Raw genomic sequence first — 13,060 nt, 5'->3', positions numbered from 1 at the left:
CACTGCATTGACCCGAACAAGACAGGGACTTGGGAGGCGAAGCAATTGTCGGACCAACAGCACTGGTCCAACCTAGTGCATCTTCCAGAAGCCCCTCCCTGTCACAGGTCACACAGCCGGGAAACACCCCCACATCCGTCAGAACATGGAGACTCAAAACGGGGACAGGGTGGGCGGTGCTCCTAGGGCTGCTCTCTCCCACGCTCAGGAATTCCTCTCCTTCCTGGGCTGCAAAGATGGGCCTTTCGCTTTCCCTCGGAAACAATGCCGCCGCAACACAACAAAAGGTCTCAACATAGAGGTCTTCAATTCACTTCCGAGGCAGAAACAAATTTAGTTTTTTCTTCAAAAGAAACACAATTTATTGAGACTGAAACCAACCGAGAGTGTGCGAAAGCACACCGTGTCAACAGCCACTCCTCAGAGGTATGCAGAAGGTGATTCCTTAACCTTTTCCCAGAAATCGGGCGTACACAGCACAAAGCAAAAAGGTCATTTTTTTTCCACTTAACACATGGGAATTGGCACCACAAACGAAGTTACAGAACTTTTAGCTGTCCCCCCAAGGGGAATGTGCTAACAGTAAAACGGAAAACCCCTCATTCCCACCATGGCTAGAGGCTTCCTGGTGACTCCGCTGTGAGCCGACTGGACGTCCCAGATGAAGTGGCGGCAATCCTTACGAGAAGCTGAAGAGTGCTTTGCATGAGGAATACATATATCCCTTAACACAACAGAGTTCGGTTACAGACAACTCCGAAACCCCACTTTAACATCAGTACATCACAAAATTTTGAACAGCATCGTATCCCCTACTGACAAATGTAAATACCGAAAGCAACGAACAGCCCTAGATTATATATGTATTTTTTAAGCATACAATTTCTTCTGGATATTATAAAAGGCATCACCGCTGCCACAGATGGAGACCCAGGCAACGGGCTGATCTGCCACTTGATCACGTATTTCATTGCAGTTTAGGGTCCGAGGACACGTTCAGTCTTCCCCTCCACAAATTAACCAGCCCCCCTCATTATCTCAAATTGCGTGGTCCGTGCAAAGAAGCCAAATGAACCTGGGGCAACAGTATCATACATAACACATATTGTTTATGTGACTGCTGATCTGATACACAGTAAACAAAATTATATACATATATACACACACGCACAAGTACCACTGTGAGGGAATTGAGAATTTTGTTTGCGCACAGATACGGCCATAACAAAAAGACTTTAAAATTCACTAATATGCAGATGACGCTGCACTTTTTTAACCTTCAATGGAGGTTACATTTACAGGAATTTGAAATGAAGGTTCTTAGACACCAGGTGGCACATAATCAGAAGACAGTGACACACTGGCTGATGAAATTCCTACAGCTCTCTCAGATTTCACCCTGAAATCTTCCAGTGCTTGCCTGTGGACTAGGGATATGCATGTATCCTTCGGAAGGGCTGATGGGTCTGAGTTTTTATTGTGTGCCAGCTTTAAACATATTAAGTACAAATTTTAGCAAAATAATAGTGAACTATTCACCCTTACGGGTAATGCTATTGTCCACATGCCTGACAACAAACTGAGCACTGGAAGACAAAACTTGCAGAGTCCTCAGCCCTCCTAAGGCAGGACAAGATGCCCTTTAACTATTACTACAGCCTTACTACAACGCACAGTCAACACAAAGTTGTGTGAGTTGCAAGTATGTAAAGAACATGTTTTGCAGCAAAAATAAGTGGGTTTTCCAAGCAACCTTTCATTCGCAACATATGAGCCGTGGGATTCACTCAAAATACTTGTATGGGACAGTGCCACCTAGTAGCAGAGCTGCCAATTGCAGGACAGAAACCTCCGCAGAAATTCCCTGACTCATCTGAAATTTGCCTTTAAATTTTGTTATTTCAGTTATCAAAGTATATCTTTTGCTTGCTGCTATATTTCTGAGGAAATATTTCATACACGTATTTAGGCAGAAAATTTAAATAGGAAGTCGATTACGAATGACAGGTAAATGGAAAACCACTGGACACACAGGAAATTTCATATCCCTGGTCTATATAGAACCATCATTTACAAAAACAATCAATTTGATTCATTCCATAAACATTTTCCATTTTCAAGTTGTAGAACGGAGGATCACAACCATTCACTGAATTCTCAATCAGAAGGCTGTGCCATATACCTGCCCTTGGTGGTCTGTGGTAATCACAAGCTGAGCTGGGGGTCTATCAAGTCAATCATAATAGAGATTGGCTACTCAGAGAGAAATTTGAAAACCCCTTTAATCCCTAAACAATTTTAATGACTCCCCAAAACCTGACTCATTCAAAAAGTGAACAAACCTTAAAACTGAATGTAATTTGACATGAAATTTTACACTGCACTGCGCATCAGATATGGGAATCATCCTAGCAAAAAAATATATAAAACATTAAAAAAAATTCACTTTGCTCTTACACTTACTTCACTCAGGTGCTGTGTCTGGAACCTGCTCTTTTGTCTCATCGATCACATGAGGAGGAGTGTACAGAGTCACACATTCACTCGTGGACAGCAATGGCCTATGGCCATGACAATAACAGGAGAACCAGCACGTACAGCCTTATGGGACAGAATGGCTAGCCTACAGGAAAAACGGAGTAATCTATGCATTCTGGGAGAGACAATCATTACGATAACTAAGACCTCCTAATAAGATGTACTTGTATAAAAATAAAAAAAATCCTGTAATGAATGTGCAGTATTACAATTTCTCTCTGGCTCATTACGTCTATGTCAGTCTATGTTTCTAGCCGTATTAATGCTTGAACACCAAATTTAAGAACCTGTAAAGGGCAGTTATATCAAAGACTTTCAGCATCATAACTGTTCAGCTTAATAAAGACATGCGGAAACAGGCTTGCAACTATACACTTGTTTTCCACTAAACACCTGTGATGACTATTCGCTTTTTTGGAATATACCAAACTGCAGGGTCTTACATTTAAGTGACATTGACTTCTTTGAAACGTCTAAAAAGGTTTCTGGTTGTAATTGCTATTATCCATTTCAAATGCCTTGATTGGACAGTAATGGAAGCCGACTTGCTATTATTCTTAAACCAGTAATTTAACAATTGAGCGGCTTGGAAAAATGATACTATAACCCAAAATGCACAGAAGAGTGCATGCAGTGCTGTGATACAGGACAAGGCTCGCCCCCTTCTCCCCAGTTTCAGGATGACCCTCGGACAATGATCATGACCAGGTAGTCCTCCTCCGTTTTGGCCAGAGCTTTGGCTGAGGAATCCAGGAACTGCTGAGAGAAATCGCAGGGAGGGAAGGCATGAAGAACACCCGCGTTGTCCTTGTCACGGCTGCCGCCCACGGGCAGACTGATGACTCCGGCTGCTTGCTTCTGCTTGAGGTACGAGACCAGGTTGCGCAGGGGCCGCTGAGTGGAGGCAGCCCGGTCTGGCGATGAGCCATCCTCTGAGCCGCCTGGGACTGCCAGCAGGACGGAGTGGCCACCTGGCCCAGCTGCCCGGATGCGTCGGGACACCTCATCGAGCTTGGGCTGGTCCAGGCGGAGACGCTGTGTGATCTTCAGCTGGGCCACCTGACTGCCCGTGGCACTGTCGAGGAGAAGGCTGGTGGCCACACCCAGGTCCCCATCGAGGAGGTGCATGCTGGATGGGAAGCTGCTGTTCTTCAGCAGGAGCATGCCCTGCCAGGCCAAAGTCAGCTTTCCTCCAGTGTCCTGCTTTGCCTGTTGTGCCCCCCTGGAGGAGCCTTGCTCCACCCTCTCTTCCTTCTTAGCTGGGCTTTTGTTGGTACCGCTGACTTTGCGCTTAGTGCCAGACGATCCGGCTGGTGTGGCTGAAGATGCCTCTGTGGGACGCTGGGTTTTCGGCCTCTTTTCCACAGGTTCACGTTCCTCTCTGGCTGGTGAAAGTCTGTCGGGGCGCAGGGGGCGCTCTGAGTCGCTATAGCGGCCCCCGTCTCGGCTGCTCCCCTCGGGGCTCTGCTCGGCAGAAGGGGCCCGCCGCCGTCGGGCACGCTCACCGCCATCTGGGGAATGCTCCAGACGTCGACTGTCCTCTTGGAGGCGGCGCTTGCGGGCGGCGTCGCGGCTCTGCAGCTCACGCTCCAGGTGTTCCAGGGACTCAAGGGCTGCCACCCGCACACGCTCACGGGCAGCTGGACCTGGCCACTCAGCAGCAGAATACAGCTCTCGCTCCCTGAAGTGCAGTGGCGGTGGGGTCCTCTCTCTGACTCTCAGAGCCTCTGGACCAGCACGGTGGAGAAAGGACTCTGCTACAAGGTCGTAGTGCGGCAGAGGCAGCGGCTGCAGGAACTGCTGCTGGTAACGGTGCTCAGTGTCAGCAAAGTCTACCCTAAGGCGCCGGTCCGGGCCCCCAAGGGGGAAGCCGCGCATGTGGGTGCAGGCAGCCTGAGCGGCATCCAGGCTCTCGTACTGAATATAAGCCCACGTGTCTCCCTTTCTGTAGTCAATAGTCCTGATGGTGCCGAAGCGGTCAAACTCTCTGGCCAATGCTGCCAGGGGAACCCAGGGCCCGAGGCCGCCAACCCACAGCCTGGTGGTGGGTGTGGCCTTTCCATAGCCAATCTTGATGGGGTTGCGGCCCACCACCTTGCCAGCCATGCTGATCTTGGCCCGGTGTGCCATGTCCAGATTCTCAAACTTCAGGAAGCCGTAGGTGCTGCTTTGCCCCCTGGTGGGCCGCTTGATGTCCACCTCAGTTATCACTCCAAACCGGTCAAACGCTCTCCTCAGATCACTCTCAGTCACAGAGGTATCTAGATTGCCTAGGAACAGCGTCCTGTTGGCCCTCTGGTCATCTTCAGGAGCAATGAGGTCCTCCTCCCTGTATGCCGCCCGCTCAGCCATGTATGCAGGGCGTGCCCTGGCTTCATAGAAAACAAACTCCCTTTCCCTCTCCAGGTCTCTGGGCAGAGGTGGTGGTGGAGGTGGGGGGAGACGACCCAGTGCTAGCTGCTGCAGCCTATAGTCTCTGTATCCAAGCCCGGTGGGGGATAACGGTCTCTGGGTGTGCAAATGCCTGTGTGCAGAAAGAGGGACATATGTGTCTTTTTCGATGGGAGACCGACTTCTCCTGCGGTTAAGGAGCACAGCTTCGATCTTCAGAGGGCGGTCATACAGCACGAGTCTTCCGCGGGCATGCTTGGCCGCCCTAGCGTCCTCGGGTCTCCGGAAATTGACGAACGCGACCCTCTCGTCATTTATCCGGCTGATCTTCACGCTGACGTCCCCGAATTTCTTGAACTCGTGGAAGAGGCCATCCTCGATCTCCTCGTCGCTCAGCTGCGAACCCAGTTCGCTTATTTTGAGAGTTTTGTACTCGCTTTCCGTGCTGGCGAGTGGAGGCCGCGGCTCCCCACGCGAACTGCTCCTGGCGGCACTGGGATCCAGCGCGAGGCTGGTGTGGTTCCTGCCGCTCGAGCTAGCAGCTCCGTTGCTGCCGACCCGACTGGAGCCGTGTCCGTCGAAATCGCGGCCCTCCCTCTTTTCGGCGATTAAGCTCCTTCTTGCCGAACTCCCCTCGCCTTTAGCCGCACTGTTCTCGCCATTGCCGCCGCCCGAAACCGAATGAGTCCCCATTTTCTTACTGGTCGGGTGGCTTCCTCCTCTGTCTCGGGTATCGTCCGACGTCCGCGAGCGCTTCTTCACGGGCGACCGCTCCTTGCTTTTCATTTTTACAGTCGTAATCCCACTTTGGAAAAGTAAAGAACTCAATACTTTAACATTCGCATAAATTAACTTTTGACTGCCGTTGCACGAATTACTTAAGTTATTTTTCCCCACTCACTATCCCCGTCTCACACAGTAACAGCATCCGCCATTTTGAAGCGGTACATGAATAATCCCACCCTCCGCATGTTACTGGTCAAGAGTAGCAGCGTCGGGAATGCCTCGCTCCACGATTGGTCACGCCATGTGTCACTCAATACTCCGACTCGTCTCCATGGGAAAGTCTGAAGGTGACGAGTTCATTTGGCCGGAGAAGTACCCGCCATTTTGGCTCAAAGTCTCCCCAGGGTTGTTGTGGTAGTGTTTGTTAGCATCGCTGTACATTTGATTCGATGCAACGAAAGAGTCAAACGGAAACATCAATAATCGCCATTGGCAAGTTTCAGCTGAACTCCTGCCTTAAAAATCAACAGACTGTGTTCTTGGCCCTTAACTGAAATACTCAGTTTGACTTCACGTAGTGTATAAATAATTGCCCCATATTGTTCGTTGATTTTTATATTATTGTACCAATGTGACAAAGTATAATGGTTCTGACCAGTAAATTTAAATATAAAAAACAAATTTCAAAATAATGCTTCACTGATATTATTTACATAAATAAGCGGAGGCAGTTTTCCTTAACGTTTATCTGTTTCTTAAATTGATAATGGACCTGTAGCACAGTACTGTAATGTACCTATCTTGTGTACTTACGTAACACTACTGAAATAACTGTGAAGTAGCAGCAGGAGAATAACGCAGAGTACCGATACTGCAAAACCAAATGCACAAAAAAATGTCAAATTGAAATGGATTTCGTTAAATTTAAATGATACAGAGTTTGTTAACATTAGGTGTTTTCGGCGAGTCTCTGGGAGGGGGGAGGGAGTGATATTTGATAAAGACACTTTACTATAATCTATGTGTGCTGGCAAGTAGCACAATAGCTAGGCGTGGCTTCCCTCTGCTGTAATCGGTCATTTATCCAGATATGGCATTTATAATTCATTTAACTTAAAAACTGCACCTGAATAAAGACAGACACAGTAGCGCGATAAAGCTGTCGATTGCAAGGTTTATTTAAGGATCCTTCCTACTACATAACTGCAGGAAGCCGACATCGCACACTTCGCAGGCTGCGTTAACCCCTCGGTTAATGCAGGACAGGCATTCTGAACATGAGTTATTCCATTGCCATTAGCTGCATATGCAAATCGGTCACGATTAATAGTATGACAGAGAACAGATCTTCAAAAGTCAATCGTATTTTACAAGTTAGGGGTTTTAGTTTTACAGTGATAAAGATATTTAAAAGATTACCGCCATCTTGTGGACATTTAATCTTATGGTCAATGAACAGTAAAAATTCATTGCATTTTTTTTAAATATTGATTACACAAAACATTATATCTACAGACAATTTTAAGTACAGAGAATATGAGTCTCCGCTTTCTTTTTAGGGTTTTGAATGGAAATATATATAGTTTACTTTTCTGAATTGCAGTGGGGAATTGCTGGGTAAGTGTGGGGTTAGATGTTGCTTTTGATGAGTTAAATGGGTTTCTGAGATATAGCTTTAGATAGCATTTATTCATTAATATTAAAAACGTGTGTGCCAGATACATTTGTTGTAGTTATGTGAGGCATCGCTGTCTGTTTATGCCCTTCAGTGTTCATTGTCTACCTCTAGAGCACCTGGGTAGCCATAGTTAAAGATTTATTATAATAATTATGTGCTGTGTTATGTTGATGTTCACCTCGATGTACTGGACCCTCACCGCTTGACCGTTCGATGCCAAGCTGAGCATCTGTTTATTCCACTGCATAAGTGATCAATTTCATGTACAAATGAAGCTGTAATTAAATGAGAGTTTGACCTAGGGTTCCCAAATAACTTTGTTTATGGGAAGTTTTCAGGAAAGTCCTCTGGATTTTGTCATGTGGGATGTAACTAGGAATTGATTGCATATACATTGATTTTTTAAAATTAGCTGATACTTCTGTGACATCAGTTTACACTGATAGTTTGCTGGAGCCATTCAGGTTCTACAGAAAAGTCACTCTCAGGATTTGAACTAGAAGCTTTACAGTTGTATATGTACCTAGCTCTTAATTAAGTTAGTTTGCACAGACCAGTTGTTAAAATGCATTAACACAGATGGTAAACTATAATAAGTCATAGCTTTATGCGGGGTCCAGCCATCCATCACCATAGCTACTTAATCCCAACTAGGGTCATGGAGCCTATCCTGGGTACAATAGGCACAAGCAGGAACCAACCCTGGGGAGTTGCCAACTCACCACTGGGTGCACACACTCACACCATTATAGGGTCAACTTAGAGTCACCAGTCAAGCTATCCTGTAAGCTTTTAGTCTGTGAGAGGAAACCCACATGAACACAAGAAGAGCATACAAACTCCACAGAATGGTCCTACACCCAACCCAGGGTCTGAACCCAGAACCTTCTTGCTATGAGGCAGCAGTGATAACCACTGCACCACTGTGCCACCCTTATGGGGTGTCATGAAATATATTTCTTGGTATTTGGTGGCTCTGTTGGTATGATTGTAGCCTCACGGTTGGAGGGTTCAGGGTATGGATTCAGTCCCTGCTCTCTCTGTTGAGCTGGCACATTCTCCCTGTGTTTGTGGGTCTCCCTTGGTTTCCTCCCATAGTTAGGTGAATCAGTGTTGTTGCCCATGGTGTGTGATTGTGTGTGTGCATGTAATGCAAATGAGTGGTATTCCGTCCAGGGTGTCACATGACCTGTGCTTCCTAGAACAGACTTTAGGCTCACCACAGATCTGTAAAGTATAAATGGTTGTGGAAGATGGGTGCATGTATTATCATGGTAAAGGGTAACACTGAGACTGAAACTAATCCCAGGAAGCCCAGGACATGGTGCATAGCTCTATCTCTGTCCTTGGAGATGCCCAATAATCAATTGTTACCTGAGAGCTATGGTCCAGCAATGCTGTACATGAGATTCCACTAGCTAAAACAAAGCTTTCTTGAAAAGCCCACCTTTTATCATATTTCCACAGTTGCAAGGGCATAGATTGGTGTATAGACAGTAGGGACACATCCCTAACAATATCGTGGGATGTTGCAACCGAACCTATGGCTTTGCCCAGTAATAACCTCATTCCAGGTGGGGAACAGATTTCATGCTCCAACATTTTTGTTAAAAATAGACAGGAACCTGAATTAAGCAAACACACCTTAGTCAAGCAAATCCTTTTGCAAAGCAAAACTGTCGTAAGCAGGCAGCACACAACATGCATTAAAAAAAATTCTGGGTTAAAAACAAGCTAACCTGAGGTAACTGGCAACCCAGCGCTAGGTAGATATCGGTCAGACCAAACTCCCTTGGGTTATGCAATTTAACCATGACGCTATTCAACTCTTGGTTAAATTTACCATGGGTACTGGGTTGTTCATTTATGTCTTTTATTTTTATTAAAACATATTAACATCATCTGTAAAGGATATATGTCATTATTAATCACTTGAACCTGACAAATAGTAAACCTTGTGTCATATGTTAGAATATTCATCCTGTGTGGAGTGTCCCTGGCCTCGTGTCCCACAATGGCTAGGATAGGATAGTAAGGTGCACCATAAGCTTTAGCTATTGATCTGCGAAAAACCGATGGATAGATGATTGATGGATATTTGAACCATGATCCTGATATTATCAGTCATTTCTGAGTTCTTAACTCATCACACATTTTAATGGGGCATTAATCAGTTGTAATTATAAGGTGTTATCTGCTAGCTGTAGGATCATTTGAAGGAAACTAATTAGGTATGAGATTTCAGCAACTGAAAAGTGCATTTTGAAGTCCCTGTCTTTAGCCCTCATCTTTTAGATTGATGACGGCATGTTTGGTTCAGCATGGTACATGCATGCTTGCAAACAAGCAAGTGAGTCCAATGCAGGAGAGGATGACTGAAGCAGGACTTGGGACTGACATTATCTCTAGTATTACTAATCCCTTCACTGCCATTGTGCCATAATGGAAAGGGCAGTCAAGAATCTCAACTTTTCCTCCAAAATTCACAGCACTGTGTCTAGGGCTTGGCTGGTCCACTCTTTGATATTGTCAAGCCAGGTTTTATGTAGTAGGCCACTTTGGGGCTTGCCCCCTACTGTGTCCTGGAGAATTATCTTGGCTTGAGAGTTAAAGGAGTTAACATGGGCAAACCATGCAAGTTTGTGACACCTCACAGCCAAAATGGTAACTGACACCTGCAGACAGAGATCAACTAACATCTGGAGAGAAAGTGAGAAACACCTGGAAAGAGATGACTGACAGCTGGAGAGAGAGAGCGACTGAGACCGGGAGGGGGAGTGACTGACACCAGGAAAGAGAACAATTGACTCCAGGAGAGAGAGTGACCAACAGATACCTGGAAAGAGAGCGATTGATACCTGGAGGGAGACTGATCTACAGACACTTGGCGACAGAGCAACTGACACCCGGAGAGATTGCAACTGACACGTGGAGAGACAGCAAGCGATTTACACTTGAAGAGAGAGTGACTGAAATCAGGAGAGAGAGGGGGTGACTGACACCTGGAGAGTGATACCTGTTGAGCCATAGGCACCTGGAGAGAGAGGTTTTGATACCTGAAGAACTAGCATCACCTGGAGAAAGTACTTCCAAAGTCTGGAGGAGAATTAATGGGAATTTGGGAACTAAGGACAATTAGCGGTTTACAGACACATGGAGAGCTGCTTGCATTTGGGGGCCAGTTTGTGCTAAGACTGCTTTCACTCAGGGATAAAGTACTGGTTTCCATCCACTAGGGAGGACATCTGGAGCACGCTCAGTTTCCTGCCAAATTACTTGTTCCCTAATCACAGTTGGCATGGCAACAACCCTCTTGCAGTCAGGCGGTCGAACAGAGCACGGTCCGCCACCCGCCCCACTGTCGCTTGCGTTCATCAGGCCCCCATCTGTGTCCCTTGTGCATGGCGGCTAGCAAGGAGGTTAAGAAAAAAACATGAAGTCAAGTGTTTCAATGAAGGTGTTTATTCCAAGGTTGCCTGCTGACAGCAAGTCCGATCAATCAGAGTACCATTTAAAGAGATCAATGGAGAGCAAAGGGGGACGGAGAGACCAAGGCCCTGGCTGATTTATGGCAGCTATACTGGCGGATGGGCTGACCGGCCTTCCCTTTCGTATCCAGCGGACAGGTATGAGGGATGACTGAGATGCGGCTTTTTGCACCAACTTTGCCACGTTTAATTGGTGACCAGCAGATGTCTCTATCTCAGACACGGCGATGCATTACTGAACTGAATAAGCACAGTGAGAGCTCCCACAGTGAGAAGCAGGAATGTCAGCTTTGTGGCACATGTGGGAGGTGGTAACGCAGAGTCATCTATCTGCTGGAAGGAACCTGATTACATTATCCATCCATCCATCCATCCATCCATCCATCCATCCATCCATCCATCCATCCATCCATCCATCCATCCATCCATCCAACCGGTTATTAAGTACAGGGGCAGTGTGTGGATCATTGGGCTAAAACTCTGTGCCTATCATCAGAAGGTCGCTAGTTCAAGCCTGGCCTCAGTAGAATATTTGTGACCCATCACCACGAAATGAGTCTTATGGGTGCAGTTCTACCAGTGCGACTTAAGACTCATTTCGTGGCGACGGGTCACATTTATAACTATGGGCTCTTGAACAAGGTACTTAACCGCCAGCTCTATGTACACTGCTGCCCTTTGCTACCACATTTGCTCTCACCTACATGTGTGTCATACAGAGCAAGATGGGGCAGGTGAGAAGAGAATTTCCTCAGGAGAGATCAATGAAATGTCATTATTGTGAACCTTACAGGAAGCATAGAGCACGAGGCAGGAGACCATTAGGATGCCAGTTGCTTAACTGAGACAGATAGCTGGATGCAGCCAGATAATCAGACACAACATCCAAGCAAGCAAATGAATTCTCCTGTTTTGGCATGAGTGCTGCGAGGAAAGGCAGGTGTGAGATGGGGGGGATCAGAGGACCAGGGGCCCTGTAACTGATCACCATCTATTAAAGATAAAAATCAGACATTTATTTTCGAGAGAGATGAGCACGACAGATGGGAATTTGTGTTCCACCTGACATGGCTTTCCTGTCAATTCCTTCCTCTTGAGTTCCAAAAGTGCTGGCAAACTGCAGTGCTTGGGTCCAGTTCCGGTCCAAGCCCATGTGGACCTTCCCCTCACCAAGCCTACTTGGTCGGTATCCCTTACTTAATGGCCTGACTGCCATTGCTCAGGTCACAGGTACAAGTTCACAGTCTCAACATGCGCAGATCTTACAGCCGATCAGTCATAAACCTAGTAAAATGTTAAGAGCCTTAATCCAGGTTGCTATACAGATAACCGTAAGTAAAAATGCAAAAGCTAAAAATCCTGTGGTTAGGTTCCCAGCTGAAGAGAGCAAGGGTGGTTTGGGTGAAGCAAGCATCTAAAGTCAAGTTATGAAATCAAAGTTTTGTACTGGAGGCCTTATTATTACAGGAGGTTAAATGCCAGGCTTCCTTTGGTGCCAGGACAACTCAAAGTGTACCACTAATAATTCCACCCTCTGCTTCCCTGCATTGACACTAAGGAAACAGCAGAGGGTGCTGCTCAGCCTCCCATATCTGTTAGTGTGGAATAGGAAACGACTTGTTCTGTGCCTACAGCCAGTCTATTGCATCAGCCTTGGGATGAACACGTTCATATATAACCAGCACCAAACGTAGGCAATTGATGGCGAAAACCTGGTTCCTGTGCTCACGAAGTAAGAGGAGACATGGAGATAAAACTGCTCTCCATCGGCCACTCAGATGGGAAGCTGGTGGCCATGGTCAAGTCCAAGTAGCATCTGTTACCCTTCCTGTGGCAGCCATGGTGAAATTCACTTAAAGTTGTGTTTGAGCAAATAGAAGCTGCATTGCTGTAATGTGTCTCTCTGTGCGGAAGCTGAGACAGCAGGTTAGAGGGACAGAGTGTTAACCTCTGTCTCGGAGATAACATGCGCAAGAATTACTGACTCTCCTGCTGTATGCATTTAGCCTGCAGTCCTTCCTCTCTTATATCTGGCTTTCTGTCAGCCATTTATTGCCACTGTTATTAAGGGCCTCGGTTCCACTAAAAGGTCGTAGACTATCAGTCAGTTAGCTGAATGTTGGTGATAACTGCACAGTTTTTCTTGTGAAATGTTGCTGGACCAGAATGTGTTATTTATGGTGAAGACAAAACTCCCCTGTCTTCTTCCCATGGTCCCGTGTAGGTGAATTGGTGTCTG

General features: G+C 46.5%; 1 protein-coding gene across 1 annotated transcript; it reads right to left on the bottom strand.

Annotated features, from left to right (window-relative positions):
• Positions 1-332: 332 nt before the first annotated feature.
• LOC125747267 (RNA-binding protein 15-like) lies at positions 333-5,907 on the bottom strand. Its single transcript, XM_049022268.1, has one exon. The coding sequence runs from the start codon at positions 5,713-5,715 to the stop codon at positions 3,214-3,216; it is 2,502 nt and encodes an 833-aa protein (XP_048878225.1). The 5' UTR covers positions 5,716-5,907; the 3' UTR covers positions 333-3,213.
• Between the last annotated feature and the right edge of the window lie 7,153 nt (positions 5,908-13,060).

Source organism: Brienomyrus brachyistius, chromosome 8 (genome assembly GCF_023856365.1).
Source record: "Brienomyrus brachyistius isolate T26 chromosome 8, BBRACH_0.4, whole genome shotgun sequence".
NCBI lineage: Eukaryota > Metazoa > Chordata > Actinopteri > Osteoglossiformes > Mormyridae > Brienomyrus > Brienomyrus brachyistius.
The sequence above is the reverse complement of the archived record's forward strand: the minus strand, read 5'-3'. Positions and strand labels throughout refer to the sequence as shown.

What these genes read in the sequence shown, in the direction of transcription:
- LOC125747267 (XM_049022268.1), bottom strand. Translation starts at nt 5,715, where the DNA reads ATGAAAAGCAAGGAGCGGTCGCCCGTGAAGAAGCGCTCGCGGACGTCG.